The sequence below is a fragment of the Moschus berezovskii genome, chromosome 8 (genome assembly GCF_049115385.1).
Source record: "Moschus berezovskii isolate FMDL1 chromosome 8, NW_MosBer_1.0, whole genome shotgun sequence".
Taxonomy (NCBI): Eukaryota; Metazoa; Chordata; class Mammalia; order Artiodactyla; family Moschidae; genus Moschus; species Moschus berezovskii.
The window spans coordinates 101493190-101516948 of NC_142467.1; the positions used below are offsets into that span (position 1 = coordinate 101493190).

The window sequence follows — 23759 nt, forward strand, 5'->3', positions numbered from 1 at the left end:
ATCAGAACCTTCTCCAGCCCCTCAAAATAAAAAGTTGCAAAAGACTTGGCAGTGTGTGATGTTTGGGGAGGGAAGGGGCAGGTATCGAAGGAGCCTCGGCCACGCCCTCAGCGCAGCCCCCACCCCGTCCCCAGCCCCTGCGCGTTCTGCCGGCAACTTTCCGGTGCAGAGAAGGGGCGGGGACCCGGAGCGCAAGGTGCGGAGGCGGCCGCGAGGGGTGTCTCTGCTTCCCGTCGCCGCTCAGGCGTTGGTTCCCGAGAGCGAGGAGAGCGGCGCGGCCGCGCTGGGCCCGGCAAGGCCGGGCCGGACTCGGGGGCGCGGGAGTGCTATGCGGGGGGCCCCGGCCGCCCCCTTCCCACCGCGACCGAAGCCGATGCTGCTGCTTCTATTGTTGCTCTTCAGCCGGACTCGGGCCCAGGGTGAGTTCTGGAGCGAGCTCGTGTCTCACGCTCGCGAAAGCGCCCATCACCCTCCAGGGTGACCCTCAAGTTTACGGAATGAATGGCTGAGGTCCAGAAGCCACTTTGCTCTCCCCGGCCCGGGGGAAGGGGCCGGGCGATGCGAGGGCTTGGGGAATGGGCGTTAGCGAGGTGGGAACTTGAGGCCGGGGTTGGAGGCGGGGGTAGGGTAAGGGCTTTTGTCGGGGAGTGGGGGGATGGTTAACAGGATGTGGCTGGTGGGAGGGGAGGAGTTATGCCCAAAGCCTGGGGAGCGGTACCCAGCGCCCCCTTCCTGCTGCTCTCTTCAGTAAGGGACCCTGGATCGCCCTCCACAGTTGTCAGTTCTGGGGGTGTGCCCGTGGCTGGGGGAACTGACCCCCTTCCTTGGGACCCTCCTGCCACCCTCTCCAGGCAGCCCGGGGCCACTGCAGTGCTATGGAATTGGACCCTTGGGGGACCTGAACTGCTCCTGGGAGCCACTTGGGGACCTGGGAGCCCCCTCCATGCTGTATGTCCAGAGCCAGAAGTAGTGAGTACAATGGGGTAATTTGGGGACACTGAAGCCACTCAGGTTCTAGCCTTCTCAGAAGACCCATTCGTCCTACCCACCCTCACCTCCCAGCCCTGCCCCACTCTCAAGCCCTTCAGGTCCAGATTCCCTCATTTCCTTTCTGTGTTACTATGAACCAGTCACTTTCCCTCTCTGAGCCTCTGTTTCTTCCTCTATCAAATGCTGATAATAATGGACCTGGTTCCCTGCGTTGGTTCTGAGAATTCAGTGAGTTTAGGCATTTGGGAAAGAGAAAATGCTTAATGATCAGAAGTTGTTTTTTATTGCTGTGTGACCTTAGGCAAGTAGCTTGACCTCTCTGAGAATATGGAAAGATCGTTTGGTCTGGTGCTGGGGATGCAACAGTGAAAGAGACACAGAAAGCCTCATGGAGCCCACAGTCTGAGGGGGTGACTGATATTGCTTCATGATGAATCACACTTGGAATCTCAAATTCATCTCAAATTTGGCTTTGAGAGGAGAGGAAAAGGAGCATTTGGAACTGGCTTGGGAGGTTGGTTTGTTCTTTTTTTAACGGTGGTAAAGTACACATAAAATTTACCCTCTTTTTTCTCAAATCTTTTTCTTTTGGCTGTGCTGGATTTTCTTTGCAGCTTCGACTCTCTAGTTGCGGCTTGAAGGATTCTCACTAGTTGTGGTGCATGGGCTTAGTTGCCTCTAGGGCATGTGGGATCCCAGTTCCTTGACCAGGAATCCATCCCGCATCCCCTGCTCTGACAGGCAGATTCTTAACCACTGGACCACCAGGGAAGTCCCCTCAATCTTTTTAAAGTGTCCAGTTCAGTGGCATTAAGTACAGTCACACTGTTGTGCAGCCATCACCACCATCCATGTCCAGAAGGGTTTTAATTTGTAGAGAAGGAGAAAGTTAGAGGGCTTCCCAGGTGGCGCTGATGGTAAAGAATCCACGTGCCAATGCAGGAAATGTAAGAGACATGGGTTCAATCCCTGGGTTGGGGAGATCCCATGGAGGAGGGCATAGCAACCTATTCCAGTATTCTTTCACTCCAGTATTCTTGCCTGGAGGGTCCCAGGAACAGAAGAGCCTGGTGGGCTGCAGTACCTAGGGCTGCAAATCAACTTAGCATGCATACTTGCACGAGGAAATAAGAGAAAGTCTCCTCTCTCTCTTTTTTTTTGAAGAATAAACAGTCAATTTTATTGGGCTCAGACTAGGAATCCATGAGTCTTGAGGACTTCTGTGAATTTGTCAGTTTTCTTTTCTGCCTGCTTTGGTAGCCTCATGACCAGCTGCTTTTTCCGATAGTGGATCTTGGCTTTCTCCTTTCTTTTCTCATCCAGGGTGGCCATTACTGCCTGGTCCTTCCAGCCAACCTCATGAGCCAGGCACCCTAGGTAGAGTAGGCTTCAGACGTACAACCTTGAGGGCAGCAGGAAGCACCATTAGCTTTTTCTTGTTATAGGGTGGTGGGATGCCATCAAACACCTCGAGGCGCTCCAGAGCAGCCTGGCCTCAGTTGGTGTTGTGGGACAACATGCCTCACACCGTCCGCCAGAAGATGGGACTGGGGGCTTGGAAGTGGTAGGGGTCACGGGAGGGGTTGGTGTTCATCCGCTTGAGGAGAAAGGCCAGGTACTTCAACTTATTTCTGTAGAAACTGCCAGAAATGTTGATGCCCTCCCAGTGCACAACCACAGCCTTCTGGCCCAGAAGCACCTGTTTGGCCTAGATGGCTGCCAGGTGGCCCAGGAGATGGCCTCGGCCTTCAAGCACCAGGACTTGCCCCTCTGCCATCTTCTGCAGTCACCTGGGAAAGCTTTTTTTATTTTTTTTTAATGAGGTGAAATTCGCATAACGTGAAATTAACCGTTTGCAAGTGAATAGTTCAGTAGCTATTAGTACTTCACATTGCTGTGCAATCAGTCCCTCTATTTCATTCCAGAACATGTCCATTACCCCCAAAAGGAAGTTTCATCTCTAACAGCAGTCAATCCCTGTCCCCTGACAACTACTGATTTCCTTCCATCCCTTGATTTGCCTGTCCTGGACATTTCTCATAAATGGAATCATACCTTACGTGGTCTTTTATATGTATATACATTCTCTTAGCATGTTTTTCAGGTTCATTATGTTGTAGCATGAACCAGAACTTCATTCCGTTTTTTGTAGCTGAACAATATTCTACCGTAATGGATATACTGCGATCATCTGCTTATCTGTTGATGGACACTTGGGTTGTTTCCACCACTGAGCAATTGCGGTGGGTGATTGTGACTCGCGCTACTGAGAATGTACGTGTCCAAGTTTTTGAGTCCTTCTTTTCAGTTCTTTCGGGGTATATGCCTAGGAGTAAAACTGCTGGGTCACATGGCAATTCTGTTTAACTTTTTGAGGAACCAACTGTTTTCTGCAACAGCTGTACCATTTTATGTTCCTACCAGCAATGTAAGAGGGCCCCAGTTTCTCCACATCTTTGCCAGCATATGTGTTTTTTGTTTTCGTTTTAATGAAGGCCTTGATTTGAACTTTGAAACCCAGTCCTTTGGGACATCCTCAACTCCTCTCTCTCTAACCCACATTTGATCCATCAGCAGGCCTTGCCAACATTATCTAGAATCTGGCACTCCTTACTTCCTGAGCACCCCCCATGATCCTGTCCCCACCATCGCTGGCCTGGACCCCTCAGTCACCTCCTCCCAGGACTCAGGTTTCCATCCTCAGCCCCACAGTCTCTTCTCTACCATGGCATCCAGTGGGCACCTGCGAACTTCTGCATCAGAGCACTTCCCTCCCCTGCTCACACCACTCCAGGGCTCCCTGCTCACTCAGGGTAAAAGCCAGAATCCTTCTTGCTGTCATCTGAACAATCTGCTATCACCTCTCTGTCCTTGCCTCCTCCCACCTCCGCCTTACTCACTCTAGTCCAGGGTGCAAGCCCCCTCCTCACTGTTTCTCAGAAGACACCAGGCACGGGGGCTTGTTGTTCAGTCGCTAAGTCATGTCCAACTCTTTGCGACCCCACAGACTGCAGCACGCCAGACTTCCCTGTCCTTCGTTATCTCCCAGAGTTTGCTCAGACTCATGTCCATTGAGTCAGGAGTGGGTGATGTTATCTAACCATCTCTTCCCTGGTGGCTCAGTGCTAAAGGATCCACCTGCCAATGCAGGAGACTCGGGTTCAATCCCTGGTCTGGGAAGATCCCACATGCTACAAAGCTACTAGGCCCGTGTGACACAACTGTGGAGCCTGTGCTTGCGTGTGCTAAGTTGCTTCAGTCGTGTCCAGCTCTTTGCGACCCCATAGACCGTAGCCCACCAGGCTCCTCTGTCCTTGGGATTCTCCAGGCAAGAATACTGGAGTGGGTTGCCATGCCCTCCTCCAGAGGATCTGCTCAACCCAGGGATCAAACCTGCATCTGTCTCCTGCATTAGCAGGCAGGTTCTTTACCGCTAGCACCACCTGGGAAACCCCACTGAGCCTGTGCTCGGGAGCAACTACTGAGCCCACACACCACAGCTACTGAAGCCGGCGCCCCTAGAGCCCATACTCCACAGCAAGAAGAGCCACGACAATGAGAAGCCCGCACACCACAACTCGAGAGTAGCCCCCACTCGCTGCAACTAGAGAAAAGCCCTTGTGCAGCAACAAAGACCCAGCACAGCCACAAATAAATAGATAAAATTATAAAAGAAAAAAAAAGAAAAAGCTCCAGGCACAGTTTTGCCTCGGGACCCTTGCCCTGGCTGCTGCTCCTTCTTAAAATGCTCTTCGTTTAGAAAGGTCCTTCGCAAACCGTGCACCCACCTGCTTCAGGCCTTTGTTCATATGTCTCACCAGAGAGCTCTCCTGACCACCTTCACTAAAATAGCACCGTCACTCTGCATCTCAGCGCACCTCATCTTCCTCATCCCGCTTGATCTTTTCTTAAAAAAATTAATTATTTCTGTATTTTTGGCCTCACTGGGAGGCTTGTGGGATCCTAGTTCCCCTATCAGGGATTGAACCCCGTGCCCCCTGCAATGGAAATGTGGAGTCGTAACCACTGGACAGCCAGGGAACTCCCTTGATTATTCTTTATATTGCTTATACCACCATCAATTGTATACTTGTATGTGTGTCATCTGCCTCCTCCACTGAAATACCAGCTCTGGAGAGTGGATCCTTGCCTGCTTTGGTCATAGTCCTATTCTCAGCTTCTACAGCAGGGCCTGGCACAAAATATGTGTTAGCTGACCGAATAGTCGTTTTTGTTGTTCTTCAGTCACTAAGATGTGTTCGAATCTTGTTGACCCCATGGACGCCAGGCTCCTCTGTCTTTCACTACCTCCTGGAGTTTGCTCAGGTTCATGTCCGTTGCGTTGGTGATGCTATCTAACCGTCTCATCCTCTGCTGCCCTCTTCTTCTCTTGCCCTCAGTTTTCCCCAGCATCAGGGTCTTTTCCACTGAGTTGGCTCTTTGCATCAGGTGGCCGAAATATTGTGGCTTCAGCTTCAGCACCAGTCCTTCCAATGGGTATTCAGGGTTGATTTCCTTTAGGATTGACTGCTTTGATCTCCTTGCTGTCCAGAGGACTCTGAAGAGTTCTTCATCACCACAATTTGAAAGGACCAATTCTTTGGCACTCCATCTTCTTTATGGTCCAACACTCACAGCCGCACATGTTAATACTGGAAAAACCATAGCTTTGACTGTAGGGACCTTTGCCAGCAAAGTGATGTCTGCTTTTTAAACACTGTCTAGGTTTGTCAAGCCACTCCAGTACTCTTGCCTAGAAAATCCCATGGATGGAGGAGCCTGGTAGGCTGTAGTCAGTGGGGTCGCTAAGGGTCGGACACGACTGAGCGACTTCACTTTCACTTTTCACTTTCACACATTGGAGAAGGAAATGGCAACCCACTCCAGTGTTCTTGTCTGGAGAATCCCAGGGACGGGGGAGCCTGGTGGGCTGCTGTCTATGGGGTCACACAGAGTCGGATACGACTGAAGTGACTTAGCAGCAGCAGCAGGTTTGTCATAGCTCTCATTCTTTCCTTCCAAAAAGCAGGCATCTTTTAATTTCATAGCTGCAGTCACTGCAGTGATTTTGGAGCCCAAGAAAATATAGACGTAAATGTGGATATATATAATCAGTTCAGTTCAGTTCAGTCGCTCAGTCGTGTCCGACTCTCCGCGACCCCATGAATCACAGCACGCCAGACCTCCCTGTCCATCACCAACTCCCGGAGTACACTCAAACTCATGTCCACAGAGTCTGTGATGCCATCCAGCCATCTCATTCTCCGTCGTCCCCTTCTCCTCCCGCCCCCAACCTTTCCCAGCATCAGAGTCTTTTCCAGTGAGTCAACTCGTCGCATGAGGTGGCCAAAGTATTGCAGTTTCAGCGGTGCTCAATAAATAAAATAACCGATGCTTATATAACACGTATTGTGCCCCTGATGCTTGCTATTCTTTTCTTTAATGTTTTAATTTGGTTGGATGGGGTCTCAGTTGTGGCCCGAGGGACCTTCATTGCGGTGCATGGACTCTCTAGTTGTGGCACGAGAGCTCAGTAGTTGCTGTGCTTGGGCTGAGTTGCTCCACAGCACTTGGAATCTTAGTTCTCCAACCAGGGATGGAACCTGCATCCCCTGCATTGCAAGATGGATTTTTAATCATTGGACCAGAGGAAGGGCTTCCCAGGTGGCTCAGTGGTAAAGAATCCACCTGCCAATGCAGAAGACACAGGAGACTCAGGTTTGATCCCTGGGTCAGGAAATTCCTCTGGGGGAGGAAATGGCAACCCATTCCTGTCTTCTTGCTCGGAAAATCCCATGGACAGAGCAGGCTGGTGGGCTACAGTCCACGGGGTCGCAAAGAGTCAGACAGGACTGAGCGACTGAGCACACATGCATGGGCCTCAGGGAAGTCCTGCATGCTGTTCTAAATGCATTTCATATCTCATCTCATTGATTCGCCTCCCCTATTCAGCCCTCTCACAGGCACTTTTATCACCCTCATTTTGTAGGTCAAGAGACTGAGGCCCAGAGAACTTAAGTTGCTTGCTCAAGGTCACACAGTTCTTAAGCAGAAGTAGGACTTGAACCCAGGCAGAGCAGATGTTATCATTACGACTTAGGGCCCAGCCTGTTGTCTATCGCCTCTATTTCCCCATCTCTCCTTGCAGCCATTCCAACAAGACCTGGACCGTGGCGGTGCCCACCGGACAGAACTGGGTGACCATCCCACGGGAACAGCTCACCACGTCTGACAAACTCCTTGTCTGGGTGGCCAAGGCCGGCCAGCCTCTCTGGCCCCCAGTCTTTGTGAACCTCGAAACCCGAAGTAATGGGCGGGAGTGTTGGGGATGCGCTGTGTATGGGGTGGGTGGTCCTGGAGGCCCCTGCTCAATGCATTTCCCCTTCTCCAGTGAAGCCAGATGCCCCCCACCTATACCCTGACGTGGACTTCTCAGAAGATGACCCCCTGGAGGCCATTGTCCAGTGGGCCCCTCCTACGTGGCCACCCCATAAAGTCTTGGTCTGCCAGTTTTACTACCGAAGGTGCCAGATGCCCTGGGTGCTGGTGAGTGTCAGGGAACCTTTCCCCCACCCTACTCTGGTGGGGCCTGGGACATCATTCCCAAATCAAAGACCTAGCCCAGAACTCATTCCTCACCTGCCCCTGGAGTCTGTCCACATCCTTCACGAAAGGTCTGTACGTGCATCTTATTCAGCTAAAAAATGTACCCCCACCAAGATAATCTATAAATTCTATGCAGTCCAACTTGGAATTTATTTTTTTCTTTTTTGGCCATGCCATGCACGTTGCAGGATCTTAGTTCCCTGACCAGGGATTGAATCCCGGCCATCAGCAGTGAAGGCATGGAGTTCTAACCATTGGACAGCTGGGGAATTAATTTCCTTTACTTGGAATTCTTGAGAAACTCAGTAAACTTCCTTAAACACTTTCATTTGATGAATTGTTGTTCAATCACTAAGTTGTATCCAGCTCTTTTCGATTCCATGGATTGCAGCACCCCAGGTTTCCCTGTCCTACCATCCCGGAGCTTGCTCAAACTCATGTCCATTGACTTGATGATGCCATCCAACAATCTCATCCTCTGTCATTCCCTTCTCCTCCTGCCTTTGATCTTTCCCAGCATCAGGGTCTTTTCCAATGAGTTGGCTCTTCACACCAGGTGGCCCAAGTATTGCAGCTTCAGCATCAGTTCTTCCAATGGGTATTCAGGGTTGATTTCCTTTAGGATGGACTGGTTTGATCTCCTTGCTGTCTCCTCAAACCTTAAACCTGAACCTTAAAGTAAGAGGTTAACAGCAGGGGACTTCCCTGGTGGTCCAGTGGCTAAGATTCCATGCTTAGATCCCACATGTTGCAACTAAGACACAGTGCAGCCAAATAAATAAATGAACACTAAAAATTTAAACAAAGGTTTATAGCAGATACTACTTAGCACCTACTGTGTGCCATACACTGTTGGAGGCTCTTTATCAAATCCTTACAAGAACTCTTTGAGGTAGATATGTTTTGTGCCTACCCATTTTACAGATGAGGAGCAGAGCCTGGTTTTCAATAAACACTTGAAAGTGTTAATAATAAAAGAAGCTCATATTTCCAAGCACCAGCCATGCATCAGGTACCAAGCTAAGCAATCTGCATGGATGATCTTAATGAGGACTGTACTCCCAACTCCCCTATATATAGATTATTTTATGATCTCTGTTTCACAGTTGGGGAAACTGAATCTCAGAGAGTTTAAGCAACTTTCCCAAGCTCACACACAGAAAAACAAAAAGGGCGAAAGCTCCAGAGCAGTGGGACCCTAGGAGTTGGGGAGCCTGCCCAAACACTTTAAGAGCGCGACCCCAAAGTTGCATGTATCTTTCATCTCATATCTCATTGGGCAAAACATAGTCACATGGTCTCACCTGATTGCAAGGGAGCCTGGGAAATATGGTCTTTATTCTTGACACACATGGTCCTGACAGATACTCGGGATTTCGAAAGAAGCCGAGAACGGGTACTGGGGATAACCAACTATCTCAGTCATGGCTGGGATGCGAAACACCACAAGGCAGAGTAGACTTGTTTTCATTGTGGATATTCATGCAATTCAGAACAGTCTGAGATACAGACGTTGAAATCCTACTGCCTGGGTATGAATCTCAGCTGTAGTACTTACCAGCTCTGTGACCTTGGGTACGTCACTTCCCCTCACTTGACCTTAGTTTTCCTCATCTGTAAAATGAGAACAAGAATAGAATTTCCCACCTGCAGCTATACCTGGCACAAAGGATAATCAAATTGTCTCTTTTTGCCAGGGATTGTCCCAGTTTTAAAACTGAAAGCCCTGTGTCCTGAGGACCCACTCTGTCTCCCAGGCAAAGCAAGGTGGTACTGGTCATCCTATTGGCAGCTAAGGGCTTCCCGGCTGGCTCAGTGGTAAAGAGTGTGCATGTAATGCAAAAGATGCCAGAGACATGGGTTCTCTCCCCGGGTCGGAAGATCCCCTGGAGAAGGGCATAGCAACCCACTCCAGTATTCTTGCCAGAAAAATCACATGGACAGAGGAACCTGGTGGGCTACAGTCCAGGGGATCCCAGAGAGTTGGACAGGACTGAAGGGACTGAGCACACACGTTGACATTTAAAAAGTCAACTTTCAATTCAGCCTTCAGCCTCATCACTCACATGTCACTCCCCCAGCTGGAACCGGAAGTGAAGTCTATACCTCTGATGCCCATTGAGCTCCAGGACCTGGAACTGGCCACTGGCTACGAGATGTTTGGCCGCTGCCAAGTGGACAAAGAGGAGGATCTGTGGGGCGAGTGGAGCCCCATTCTGCCCTTCCAGACACCACCCGCTGGTGAGGATCTCTGGGCTTCCCATCTTTTCCTCTCCTGGAAGTCTGGCCATCATGCCATTCCCATTTGTCTCTCCTTTTTCTATCCTCACCAGCTCCAAAAGATGTGTGGATCACGGGGAACATATGTGAGGCACCAGGTGAACAGGAACCCCTGCTTCTGTGGAAGGTGAGTTGTGAAGACCCATTTCTCTGCCCATGTCAGGAAACCCTGGATAACAATGATGCAGGGACTCACATGGTGGTCCAGTGGTTAGGACTCCAAGCTTTCACTCCCAAGGTCATGGGTTCAATCCCTGGTCGGGGAACTAAGACCCCACAAGCTGCCCGCTGCTGCAAAATCAAAAACACCCCAAAACCAAAAAACAATGGTGTGAACAAAACAGAGGCTACTATGCTGCCCTCTTGAGGCCGTTTCAGGGCTTCAAGGAGGGGGATCATCAGGGAGGTCCTGGCATGGCGCTGGGCTCAGAGCAAGACTCCACCAATGTTGACTGAAAGTAGGGGATCTGAGCTGAGACTTGAAGATGGGTACGAGTGTTCCAGGCACGGGGGGACATTGGGTGCAAAGATTTAGAAGCAATACAAGGCTCAGCTCCACAAAGTATAGCCAGGTATGCTAAGGGCTTTGATGTTAGTATCTAAAGGGCATTGTAGGGACTTCTCTCATGGTCCATTGGCTAAGAATCTGACTATCGATGCAGGGGACACGAGTTCAGTCCCTGGGCTGGGAAGGTCCCACGTGCCCTGGGACAACTAAGCCCAGGTGCCACAACTACTGAAGTCCTCGCGCCCTTGATCCCGTGCTCTGCAATAAGAGAAGCCACCGCAGTGAGGAACCCGAGCACTGCAGCTAGAGTAGCCCCCACTCGCAGCAACTGGAAAAAGCCAGAGTCCAGAAACAAAGATCCAGAACAGCCAAAAATAAAATAAATAATTTTAAAAGGTGGGGGGAGGGGGCATTGTAGGGATTTCCTGGTGGTTCAGTGGCTGAGATTCTGAGCTCCCAATGCAAGGCACCTGGGTTCGATCCCTGGTCAGGGAACTAGATCCTGCATGCTAAAAGACCCCACTTACTGAAATGAAAATTGAAGAGTCCGTGTGCCTCAACTAAGACCTGGTGCAGCCAAATAAATAAATAATTTTGAAAAACAAAAACAGGGCTTGTGAGATGACAGACAGGAATGAAACAGTTCTCACTGACCCAAGTCTGTTAAGCACCTAGTCGGTTCCATGCATTGCAAGGCCCTGACTCACAGTAAACGTGGCAAGAAACCTAATAACATGGCTCCTACTTTCTTGGGCCACAGGATCTAATAATATCACTAACTTTAACCATGCATAATATTTCCAGAGCTCTTACTGTGTGCCAGGTTCCCGCCTACACACTTATTTATATTGACAAACTTTACAGATGAGAAAATGAGACGCAAAGAGGTTGCCCCAAACCACACAACTGGTACACAGCAGAGCTGGTGCTTATTGGGTTCCAAAGCATAATTCACAGTTTCACTACCTTTATTTTATTTACTTAAATTTTTTTTCACCTTTTTTGGCCATGCTCCAGGGCCTGTAGGGTTTTAGTTCCCTGACCAAGGATCAAACCTGTGCTCCTTGCATTAGAAACATGGAGTCTTAATCACTGGACCACCAGCAAAGTCCCTCAGTGCCTCTGTTTTATGACACATACTTTGTAATGCCCCTTTACTATACTGAAATGAAGTACATAGCTCAGGGCTTCCCTGGTGGCTCAGTGGTAAAGAATCTGCCTGCCAGTGCAGGATAAAGGGAGTCAGTCCCCCATCCAGGAAGATCCCACATGCAATTGAGCAACTGAGCCTGTGTGCCACAACTATTTAGCCTGTGCTCTAGAGCTGGGGAGCCACAACTGAGCCCATGTGCTGCAACTACTGAAGCCTGTGTGCCCTAGAGCCTGTGCTCCAAAACAAGATAAGTCACCTCAGTGAGAAGCCCAAGTACCACAACTAGTAGCCCCCACTCTCTGCAACTAGAGAGAAGCCTGTGAAGCAATGAAGCTCCATTACAGCCCCAAATAAATAATACATAAATAAAATTATAAAAAAGAAATATAGTTCTTATCACCCATATATATATACACATTTTAAAACGTATAAATACAGTGTATTGTGTTGTAACATACAGTGTACAGTGTATTGTAACATTCAGTAGAAAATAAAGGGGAAATAAGGCTACTATTTCATGCCACAGTGTTCAGTTCTCCAGTATGACATGAGTACTAAATCTGCACCTACCTGATAGGGCTGTGTTAGTCTCTTAGTCGTGTCCGACTCTTTGCGGGCCCATGGACTGTAGCCCGCCAGGCTTCTCTGTCCATGGAATTCTCCAGGCAAGAATACTGGAATGGGTTGCCATGCCCTCCTCTGGGGAATCTTCTCACCCAAGGATCGAACCCGGGTCTCCTGCATTGCAGGCAGATTCTTTACCGTCTGAGCCACCAGGGAATCTCCATGTACCTCATAACATAGCTTTAAAATACGTAAAGTAAAGGTTGACAGAATTACAAGGAGAACTCTATGAATTCACAACCACTGTGGGAGATTTTAACATACTCCTCCAAGTAATTCCATAACAAGCAGATGGAAAACAAGTTAAGATCTAGAACATCTGAACATGTGAGTAGCAGACAACCAAGTGGACTCACATAGGAAACATCTGAACGTGCATTCTTACCATACCAAACAGGACATTTACCAGAGTCGTCCACATGCCAGGCTATTGAGCCAGTTTCCCAGGACTTCAAAGGGATGAGAGAATGCAAGACACGTTGAGAAATTCTCTGATCAGAACACAGATCATGCTGGAAATTGATAATCACAACTGCCTGGAAAGTCCCTATATGTTTAGAATGTTTTAGCATTCAGTGAATATTAAAACCAGGTCCCCAAAATTTTCGTATTTATACATCAAATGGTGTTTGGTCTTAGGATCAGCTAAAATTGCTAGATTTTTTTATCTACAGAAGTTTCCAGTTGGGATGACATTCTGAAGTCACAAGGGAGGTGGGACAACATTTTGTTTCTAGGAGAGGGTAGTATCCCTGGTCTTGAGCATCAAATACCAATCATTGAGGCAACCAGATATTCTCACAAGTTTCCCCAAAGGACTCTGGAGGGTCCCATCCTCTTTGCTACACATAACCACTCCTCTGGACAGCAGTGGGAATTTTTCAGTCCCTAAGAACCACACAGGGCAGAGTGGGGTAAGGTGAGTGAGGCAGGGTTATATAAGTGCGTGGCCAGATTTTGTCTTTACTTAAAATATGTTTTTTAGAAATCACTTTATTTCCTCTTCTTTATAAAAAATGTAGTTTTGGCTGCACTGGGTCTTTGTTGCTGCGTGTGGGCTTTGTCTAGTTGCAGAGAGCAGGGGCTACTCTCTAGTTGTGGTGTGTGAGCTTTTCACTGCAGTGGCTTCTCTTCTGGTGGTGCATGGGCTGTGGACATACCGGCTGGAGTAGCTGCAGCTCGTGAGCTCAGCAGTTGGCAGCTTGCTGGCTCTGGGGTGAGCAGGCTTCAGTAGTTTTGGCCCATGGGTTTAGGTGCTTCGTGGCATGTGGAATTATCCTGGACTAGGAATCGAATCCATGTTCCCCCTATTGACAGGCGGATTCTTATTCACTGTACCACCAAGGAAGTCCCTTACTTAAAATCTTGATAATTTGTTTGTCATGGCTTTTTTTTTGCATTAATTTTGATTGATTGACCTTGTGTTACAACAAGGTCCTACTGTAGAACAGAGAACTATATTCAATATCCCGTGATAAACCATAATGGAAAGAGTATGAAAAAGAATGTGTGTATATATATATGTATGTGGGGGGGTCACTTTGCTTACAGCAGCAATTAACACAGCTTCATAAATCAACTATACTTCAGTAAAAATAAATTTTAAAAATATTGCATTAAAACATAGTTTATCTTGTTTGGATTTTTGGTGTCCTTTCTTGTTTTGCACCCTAGTTCAGGCTCACGAGCTGTTTTCTAATCTCACTGCTGCTGTTGAGCCCCTCTGAGACTTGGTTTCCTCACCTGTACCATGAAACCAGGGCTTCCTTGGTGACTCAGCGGTAGAGAATCCACCTGCCAGTGCAGGAGATGCAGGTTCAATCCCTGGGTCAGGAGGATCGCCCTGGAGAAGGAACTGGCAACCCACTCCAGTATTCTTGCCTGGAAAAATCCCATGGACAGAGGAACCTGGCGGGCTACACTCCATGGGGTCACAAAAGAACTGGACACGACTTTGGGACTAAACAACAGTGAAACCAACAAAAATGTTTCACTGATGGGTTTATCCAGTGACCTCACTGAGATGCACAGTATGTGCCTGATAAGGAGAGAGATTCACCCCTCCTTCCCCTCATCCTTCAGGCTTCAGGGCTCTGTGTGCAGGTGACCTACAGAGTCTGGATCCAGGTTAAAGATCAGGAGGTGATCCAGGAGGAGACCCCCTGCTGCAACTTCTCCATCCCCACCCAAGCGGAGTGGGTGGGGGTGTCTGCCGTGAATGCCACACGCTTGGAGCCTCCTACCAACCTCTCTCTGACCTGCTTGGGTAAGAGGCTGTGAACTTCCTTTGTGAGATGCCCTGGAGGCACAAGTGGAGACTTCTCAAGTAGACAGCTGAGATTTCTCCTCCCCATCCTCTAGGTCCAGACTTTGCCCCCCATGGCGTGGTGGTCAGGAGCATCTCTGGAAACACAGAGCTGCTGGTGACTTGGCAACAGGAGCCTGGGGAGCTACAGGAGCATGTGGTGGACTGGATTCGAGACGGTGACCCCTTGGAGGACCTCAGCTGGGTCCGACTTCCTCCTGGAAACCTCAGTGCAGTGTTGCCAGGTGAGGCCAAAGGGTACCTGGGTTCCCATTTCAGCTGTCGGAGAACAGAGGAGAGGCTGGACTTGTAGAAGAGTGTTCAAGTATTATTAATTCATGCAAGAAATATTCACTGACTACCCACTGTGTGCCAAGCCCTGTTCCAGACACTGGGACACAATGATGGGCTTCCCCGGTGGCTCAGCAGTAAAGAATCCGCCTGCAGCGCAGGAGATGCAAGTTCAATCCCCAGGTTGGGATGATCCTCTGGAGAAGGAAATGGCTACCCACTCCAGTATTCTTTCCTGGGAAATCCCCTGGACAGAGGAGCCTGGAGAGCTATAGTCCATGGGGTCACAAGAGTTGGACATGACTTGGCAACTAAACGACAACAAACACAGTGATGGCAGCTGATGTGTATTGGCCTTTCCATCAGCATGAAATCATTCGATCTTCCTTATAAAGCAGGTTTCTGCTATTATCATGAAGATAAAGGAAAAGGCTCAGAGAGGTTAAGCAACGCCCCTGAGGCCACACAGCAAGTATGTGGTGGAACCAGGATTTGAACCACGTAGTCAGGTTCCTAAAGCCAAACCGTGAACTATCACTGTACTCTCCTCTCAACAGCACCCTTACCCTCATCCCCACCAACATGTCCATCCTCTTCTTGTAGGGCAGGCAACCAGTGGAACATAAATACCTCTGTGATGCAATTTGTTGTTTAGTTGCTAAGTTGTGTCTGACTCTGCCAGGCTTTTCTGTCCACAAGATTTTCCAGGCCAGAATACTGGAGTGGGTTGCCATTTCCTTCTCTAGGGCATCTTCCTGATGCAGGGATTGAACTTGCGTCTCCTGCGTTGCAGGAGGGTTCTTTATTGCTTAGCCACCGGGGAAACCCCTGTCATGTAATTGGGTCAAAGTAAATCAGGGTAAGGGGGAGGAGGAAAGATATTTATTTTAGGGAAAAAGAAGAAAAAGTCTCTCTGGGAAAGTGGCACTTAAACTAAGACCTGAAGGATCCATGAAGATGTCTAAGGGAAAAACGAGAGGGGACAGTGCAAAGGCTCTGAGGCAGAAATGTGCCTTATGTGTTAGAGTGACGGTGGGGAGGCCAGTGTGGCTGGAGTGGAACGAGCAAAGGGGAAAGTGGGAGGAAGTGAGGTCAGGGAGGGGACAGGGCAGAATGTGCAAAGCCCTGTGGCTCACGGAGAAGACTTTGATTTTTTCTGCCTGTGAGGCAGGAGCCACACAGGGTTCTAAGCAGAGGAAGGGTGTGTCCTTGCTCACAGGTGCCCCCTGGCTGCAGTGGGAGGAACAGACTGGCAGGGTGAGGGCTGGAATTGAGAAACCCAGAAGGGACTGTGGGCTTCCCTGGTGGCTTAGACAGTGAAGAATCTGCCTGCAGTGCCGGAGACCTGGGTTTAGTCTCTGGGTCTGGAAGATTCCCTGGAGAAGGGAATGCCAACCCACTCCAGTATTCTGCCCTGAAGAATTCCATGGACAGAGAAGCCTGGTGGATTACAGTCCATGGGGTCGCAAATAGTCTGACACCACTGAGGGAGTAACACTTTCCCTTTCAGAAAGGACTGTATTTGCTCCTTCTGGGAGGGAACAAAGAAAGGGAGAGAAGCAGGCAGGTTCTTGCTGGGGAGTCTTACAGCAGAATTTTGGGGACCTATTTGGATTCGTTGCACCTGACATGCTCCTCCAAGTGGGATTGTCCATGGGACTGTCAGATACTCAAGTCTCAAATCTAGCAATAAGTTCTAGGCTGAGATTTAACACTGGGGAGTCTGTCCTTGGTGTAAAGAATTTGGGATAGCCTGAGAAGGTGTCAAGTGAGAGATTTAGGATACAGTCCCGAGACTATAAGTATATATGGACAGAAGAGGAGCCCCAGTTTTGGAAAATTCCCAGTTGAAGAAGGCTATATGGCACCACAGGTTTTGAGAAGGGATTTCAGGAGCCTTACTTATTGTGATGGATGATGTCAGAGCCCCACTCAGAGCCCAGAGTTTATCTCCCAGTCTCTGGCACCTGCATTCCTGGCCTGAGGGCTTTTTCTGGCCTGAAGCATCTTGCCTGCCTAGACAGCTGAAGTGCCTGGAAATCAAGGCCCCTCAGATGCAGCTCTTCACCAATGACTGATAATGGTCGATGGATAAATACCCCAACTCCCTCCCTCCTTGGGTGGGATGGAGCTCAGGATTGTCAGCTCTTCTGCCACCCAGAGGCCACCAGTGGGACTCAGCCTTGGTTGGTCATATTGGGAACCTGTTCTCTAACACACAGTTTCCTAGGTGTCTTTCCTTCCCTGCTTCATTTCCCCACTGCCCTGTTGGTGTTTTCTATGGTCACCTCCCAGATAAATTACTTTTCCTCAAAACCCTTGTAGCAGAGTGTCCCTCTGGAGACACAAATGAAGATTCCTTGCAAAATGAGAAACGAGTTGGGGAGGGGAGCCAGCTCTAACTGGTCTTTGCTCCTGCCCTACTCAGTGGATTTCAAGGAAGGGGTCCCTTACCGAATCACAGTGACCGCGATCTCTCCTTGGGGCTTGGCCCCTGCCCCCTCCATCTGGAAGTTCAGAGAGGAGTTAGGTGAGTGGTGGGCCTGGAGGGTGGAGGGTTCTGAAATCCTGGCAGAACTTGACCTGCTGACTTTCTCTTGCCAGTACCGTTGTCGGGGCCGGTGGTTTGGCGAATCCAGGATGCCCCCTCAGGGACCCCTGCTGTAGCATGGGGAGAGGTCCCACAGCGCCAACTTCGGGGCCACCTCACCCACTACACTCTGTGTACACAGAGCGGAACCAGGCCTCCCGCCTGCAAGAACGGTGAGCTCCACTGCCCCTGCCCCAGCCCCCATAGGGCCCACCCATCAGCCTACCCTTCCACGTGCCCCCAGATGGGACCTTTTGGCTCCCTCTCAGCCCCTGCGAGAAAACCTGATATCATGGGTTCCCTAGTGGGTAATAACCCGGGTGGCTATCAGTGTAATAGACTGTCATGTGGCCATTTAAAATGAAGAGTCCGATCTATATTTATTGACGTTGAAAGATGCCTGTCATATTTTATTAAGTGAAAAAAGATAAAAGGATTATAAAACTTTGTGGGATGGCTCCACTTTTATACAATAAACCCAGCACTGAGCAAAGCAGAGACACAACTAGGAAAAGAAATTCCTCCGCAGCATCAATAGGGATTTTAGAATTACATATGATTTTTCTCTTTCTTGTACCTTTGCATGTAGGCTAAGTTTTTACTCTGAGCACAGATTCCTTTGAAAAATACCTTTCTTATTTTTGGCTGCTCTGGCTCTTCACTGCTGCTTGCTCGCTTTCTCGAGTTGCGGCAGTTCACAGGCTTCTCATCACAGTGGCTTCTTTCCTTGTGGAGCACAGGCGCCAAGGTGCTCAGGCTTCGGTCCATGTGGCGCATGGACTGGACCAGGGATCAGACCTGTGTCCCCTGCCTTGGCAGGCAGATTCTTAACCACTGGACCACCAGGGAAGTCCCTAAATTATCTTTATTACCCTTTCCCCCACAGTCACATTGAGATATAACTGACAAACACACTGTGTATGTTTAAGGTGTACATTGAAATGGTTTGACTTACAGGTATTGTGAAATGATTCCCAATATAAATTTCCTTAACATCCATCATCTCACATACATACCATAAAAAGTTTAAAAAGTAATAAAAATTCAAACTATTCTTTTCTTCTGATTACAAAAGTTATCTGTTCTTGTTTTAAAAACTGACACCCTGGGGCTTCCCTAGTGGCTCAGTGGTAAAGAATCCACCTGCCGATGCAGGAGGCAAGGGTTCGATCCCTGATCTGGGAAGATCCCACATGCCTCGGAGCAACTCAGCCTGTGTGCCACAACTGTGAGCCTGTCCCCTAGAACCAGAGAGTCTCAACTACTGAGCCCACGGGCTGCAACTGCTGAAGCCCGATCCCCTAGAGCCCATGCTCCACAGCAAGAGAAGCCACTGCAATAAGAAGTGTGTGCTCGACAACCAGAGAGGAGCCCCTGCTCGCCACAGCTAGAGAAAACCTGCTCAGCAACAAAGACCCAGCACAGCCAAAAATAAGGAAATAAAAGTGTCTAAAAACCTGACACACTAAAGCAGTAGGTATGCTCAGATGCATCAGCACCGTCACCGTTCGGTGATGCTGATCACGCCGCTTCCATATTTCGCCCTGTGTATGTTAACACCGAGACGGGAGTTGTGTTGTTTTTGTGTTGTTTGGAAATTTTAAACATTTTTACTATAGAAAATTTCAAGGGAAAGTAGGAAAGATAGCGTAGCAAACCCTGTGTACCGACATCCGGTTTCAGGAGTTAACTGCATCTAATCATTCTCGTTTCAGGGGATCCCCCACACTTTTCACCTGGTGTGTCCTTGGTGTCATTTCACCCTTAAATAGTTCAGTACTTCTGCCTTTGTCTCTAGATATCACTGGGCTAAAAGTCATATATATTTCTGTGTTGTTCAGTTGCTAAATTATGTCTGATTCTTTGCGACCCCATGGACTGCAGCATGCCAGGCTCCCCTGTCCTTCATATTTCCCGGAGTTTGCTCAGATTCATGTCTGTTGAGTGGGTGATGCCATCTAACCGTCTCATCCTCTGCTCCCCTTTCTCCTTTTATGAGTACTGCTGCTGCTAAGTCACTTCAGTCGTGTCCGACTCTGTGTGACCCCATAGATGGCAGCCCACCAGGCTCCCCCGTCCATGGGATTCTCCAGGCAAGAACACTGAAGTGGGTTGCCATTTCCTTCTCCAATTTTATGAGTACATGTACCTATTTTTATTATTAAAAGAGAACCATGTTATAGGCCCCTAAAGCTTATGACTGATGTTTTGCAACTTTCTTTTTCTACTCAATGTTTTAGCTTGGATATCTTTATATGGCATATTCAGTTAAAAAGCACACAAAAACAGGGAATTCCCTGGCGGTCCAGTGGTAAGGACTTTAGAGAAGAATTTGGGGACCCATTTGGATTTGTTGCACCTGACATGCTTATCCAAGTGGGATTGTCCATGAGATGGTCAGATACTCAAGTTTCAGATCTAGCAATAAGTTCTAGGCTGAGATTCAACACTGCAGTCTGTCCTTGGTGAAAAGAACTTGGGAAAGCCTGAGAAGGGCGGCAAGTGAGAGACTAAGGATGGAGTCCCAAGACCATAAGTATATATAGACAAAAGCAGAGAAGCCCAGTTCTGGAAAATTCCCAGTTGGGGAAGGCTATATGGCACCACAGAGTTTGAGAGGGGATTTCAGGAGCCTTATTTCCTGTGATGGGTGGCATCAGGGCCCCACTCAGAGCCCAGAGTTTATCTCCCAGTCTCTGGCACCTGCATTCCTGGCCTGAGGGCTTTTTCTGGTCTGAAGCATCTTGCCTGCCTAGATAGCTGAAGTGCCTGGGAATCAAAGCCCTTCAGTTGCAGCCCTTTATCAATGACTGATAATAGTTGATGGACAGGTAGTTAGGACTCTTACAGCTGAAGGTCTAGGTTCAATTCGTGGTCTGGGTTCAATCCCTGGTAGGGAATCGAAAATCCCACAACTGTAAGGCACCGTCAAAGAAGTAAACAGAAACAGTTCTGGGAGGTGCAGGTGTCTTCCCCTGGTCTGAAGCAAGTTTCCCTTCACTGGATCCTGCCATTCTGAGGGATATGACATTCATGCATTCTTTTATTTATTCCAGTATACACTTGACCCTTGAACAACACAGGTTTGAACTGTGCAGGTCTAGTTACACATGACTTTTTTCCATAGTAAATTTTAACAGTACTAAAATCTATGGTTGGTTGAATCTGCTGATGTGGAACTACAGAGTGTGTGTTAGTTGCTCAGTTGTGCCTGACTCTTTGTGACCCCATGGACTGAGAAGCCAGGCTTTTGGTGGGACTGTAGGCCACCAGGCTTCTCTGTCCGTGGAGTTCTCCACGGAAGAATACTGGAGTGGGTAGCTATTCCCTTCGCCAGGGGATGTTCCCCACCCAGAGACCAAACCTAGGTCTCCTGCACTGCAGGCAGATTCTTTACCATCTGAGCCACCAGGGAAGCCCCTGTTGAGGAACCCCAGATAAGGAGGGCATCCCTGGTGACTCGGTGGTGAAGAACCTGCCTGCCAGTGCAAGGGATGCAGGAGGCTCGAGTTCAGTCTGTGGGTCAGGAAGATACCCTGGAGGAGGAAATGGCTACCCACTCCAGTATTCTTGCCTGGAGAATTCCATGGACAGAGGAACCAGGTGGGCTACAGTCCATGGGGTTGCAAAGATTCGTGCTTGACTGAGCAGCAGCAGCACAGATAAGGAAGGCAAACTATAAATTATACTGTACTTGGATTTTTAACACAGTTAAGAGTCGACACCCCAACCCCTGCTTTGTTCAAAGGTCAACTGTATTTCATTTTTTAGTGGTTTCTATGTGCCAGGCACTGACTAGAGTTGGACACGACTCTCGAAATATGGCCCTCGTGGCCCTAACTTTCTCATGTGGGACGTGCAGGCCTAGATAAAGTAAATACTGTCTATGCAGTGCGTCAGATGATGGTAAGTGCTGGTAGAGGAATAAAGCAAAGATGAATGGAGAAGCAAGTGCTCTTTTAATTGGTTGGGGTGGGGGGGCAGTCAGGAAAGTTCTCACTGTATAGGTGACCTGTGAGCGAAGGGCTGAAGGAGGTGAGGAGGGAACCATGTGGATATCTGGGAGAGAGTTTTGCAGACAGTATGGCACGTGCAAAGGTCCTGAGGCAGGACTTGACTGCCTCCCTCACCTCTCTGGGTATGTCCTTCAGTGACAGGCAGCACCCGAACCGTCACCCTGCCTGACCTTCACTGGGGTCCCTGCAAGCTGTGGATGACTGCCTCCACCATCGCAGGACAGGGCCCACCTGGTCCAAGCCTCCAGTTTCACCTACCAGGTAGGGGCCTGGGGTGGGACTGCCATGGGAAGGGGCCCTGTTCCACTGGAGAGGAGTTACATAATCCTTACTGAACTTCACTGGGTACATAGCCTTTTGACTGGGGGATGTTGATGATGCATTTTGATGCTGCTAAATACTGCTGTGGATTAACAGGCAATGTGTGTCTTTGACTCTTTCACCCATCCCTGACCTTGACCGTCTCACAAGTCCCACTCCCACTTTGACACTCCCCCTACCGATTCATGCATGCATGCTCAGTCGCTGAATCATGTCTGACTTAGAGACCCCATGGACTGCAGCCCACCTGCTCCTCTGTCAGTGGGATTCTCCAGCAAGAATACTGGAGTGGGTTGTCATTTTCTTCTCCAGAGGATCTTCCTGACCCAGGGATCGAAACCAAGTCTTCTGCATCTCCTGCACTGGCAGGCAGATTCTTTACCACTGGGCCACCTGAAAAGCCCTCACCCGTTCATGAGCCCTGTCCGTTTATCCACTCCCTTGCCTGATCCTTGCCCCACCCATGAGCCTTGCCTGAGCCCTCCTGGCCTTCTTGGTGTCCAGATGCTCTTCTGCCCCTCCCCTTTGTCCTCCAGATAACAGCCTGAACTGGAAAGTTCTGTCGGTTGTCTTTCTCCTGTGGGGTTTGCTCCTGACTGGCTGTGGTGTGAGCCTGGCCACCTGCGGAAGGTGAGGCTGTCAGACACACAGGTCTCTGCCCAGGTGGGGAGGGCAGCTGGGCATCGCTGAGCTTGGCTTGGCGGAGGGTGGGAGGGGATGGGGAATGGGGGCTTTGGGGATAAGGGGATGATGCTTCAGAGCTCTGTGACATTCCTGGACCTTGCCATCTGGGCATGGGTATCTAGCCACTTGGATTCCCAGCCCTGACTCTTCACCTGCTTGCCAGGTGTGTCCACCTGCAGCACAAGGTACTACCCCACTGGATCTGGGAGAAGATTCCTGACCCTGCCAATAGCAATTTCAGCCTGCCGCACCTGAAGGTGAGTGAAAAGCCTGGCTTCTTGGGGCCCTCCAGGGGGTTGGGGAAAGCTGGGACAGTGGGGAATAGTTGAGAACTAGGGTGGGGGGTATGAGGGGAAGGGGCTTCCCAGGATTTAGTGGTAAAGAATCCACCTGCCAGTGCAGGAGACGTGGGTTTGATCCCCGGGCCAGGAAGATCCCTGGAGGAGGGCATGGCAACCCACTCCAGTATTCTTGCTGGAGAATCCCATGGACAGAGGAGCCTGGCAGTCCATTGGGTCACAGAGTCGGACACGACTGAAGCAACTTAGCACGCACACTCACAGGTACAAGGGAAACAATCTCAGCCTCTTCTCTCCCCAGGAGGTGCCCCAGGCCCAGCCCCCTGGTGACTCACCCATCCTGGAAGTGGAGGAAATAGAGCAGGTTCCAGTTAAGGAGCGCCCCCAGCCCTTGGCACCACTGGACTCTGGGTATGAGAAACACTTCCTGCCCACACCTGAGGAGCTGGGCCTTCTGGGCTCCACTGCAGGCTCCAGGTTACAGCCTGAACTGACCTCAGGAGGGGAGAGGGGAGCTCCTTTGACAGATGAAGACATAGAGGCTCAGAGCTGAGTCACTTGCCTGAGGACACCCAGCCAAGAAGAGCTGAGACCAAAGGACCCTTGCAGAGAAGGGCCTGGCCCTACAGGGAAAATGTGGATGGATGAGGGAGCAAAGGAAAGTGGCAGCTACTCCCCAGATCTGTCCTGCTGCTATAACAGGACTGTAGTCGGATGCACTCCCAGCCTCCCTTGCAGCTAGGTGTAACCATGGACTGAGTTCTCACTGGTGAAACATAAGCAGAGGTGACATGTGCCAACGCTGGGTCTGGATGGGGGCTCTTCCACATTCCCTTCCCTTTCCCATGAGCTGGAGCATTGATGTGCCCTAAGATACAGCTTTGGCCACACCCAAGGTGAAGGCAGCGCAATAAACAGAAAGAAAACAGAGTTTCCAAGTGATCCCACAGAAGTGTCCAAAGAAATAAATTTTTTTCTCTTTTGATAGCTACTGTAGCTTGAGATCTTTTTGTTACAGCAGCCACATCTACTTAATTCTCACTGACTCAATCTTTGCTTCTAGCAGAGTCAAGCCCTCCACTTCAAACCAGG

At 49.5% G+C, this 23759-nt stretch overlaps 1 protein-coding gene and 1 pseudogene across 2 annotated transcripts; one reads left to right on the forward strand and one right to left on the reverse strand.

The window, feature by feature from the left end:
- Window positions 1-172: 172 nt before the first annotated feature.
- Window positions 173-23654, forward strand: IL27RA (interleukin 27 receptor subunit alpha). 2 transcript variants are annotated; one of them, XM_055429844.2, is made up of 14 exons: window positions 173-419; window positions 852-969; window positions 7139-7296; window positions 7382-7536; window positions 9678-9837; window positions 9930-10003; window positions 14244-14427; window positions 14523-14711; window positions 17186-17287; window positions 17362-17520; window positions 21499-21624; window positions 22221-22314; window positions 22532-22625; window positions 22969-23654. In XM_055429844.2, exons 1-14 carry the CDS (start codon window positions 329-331, stop codon window positions 23218-23220), a joined length of 1956 nt encoding a protein of 651 aa, XP_055285819.2. In that variant the 5' UTR covers window positions 173-328; the 3' UTR covers window positions 23221-23654. The 2 variants fall into 2 exon arrangements, with proteins under 2 accessions (XP_055285819.2, XP_055285821.1); XM_055429846.2 differs by lacking the exon at window positions 7139-7296.
- LOC129558573 (large ribosomal subunit protein uL13 pseudogene) lies at window positions 2142-2767 on the reverse strand (annotated as a pseudogene).
- Window positions 23655-23759: the final 105 nt, after the last annotated feature.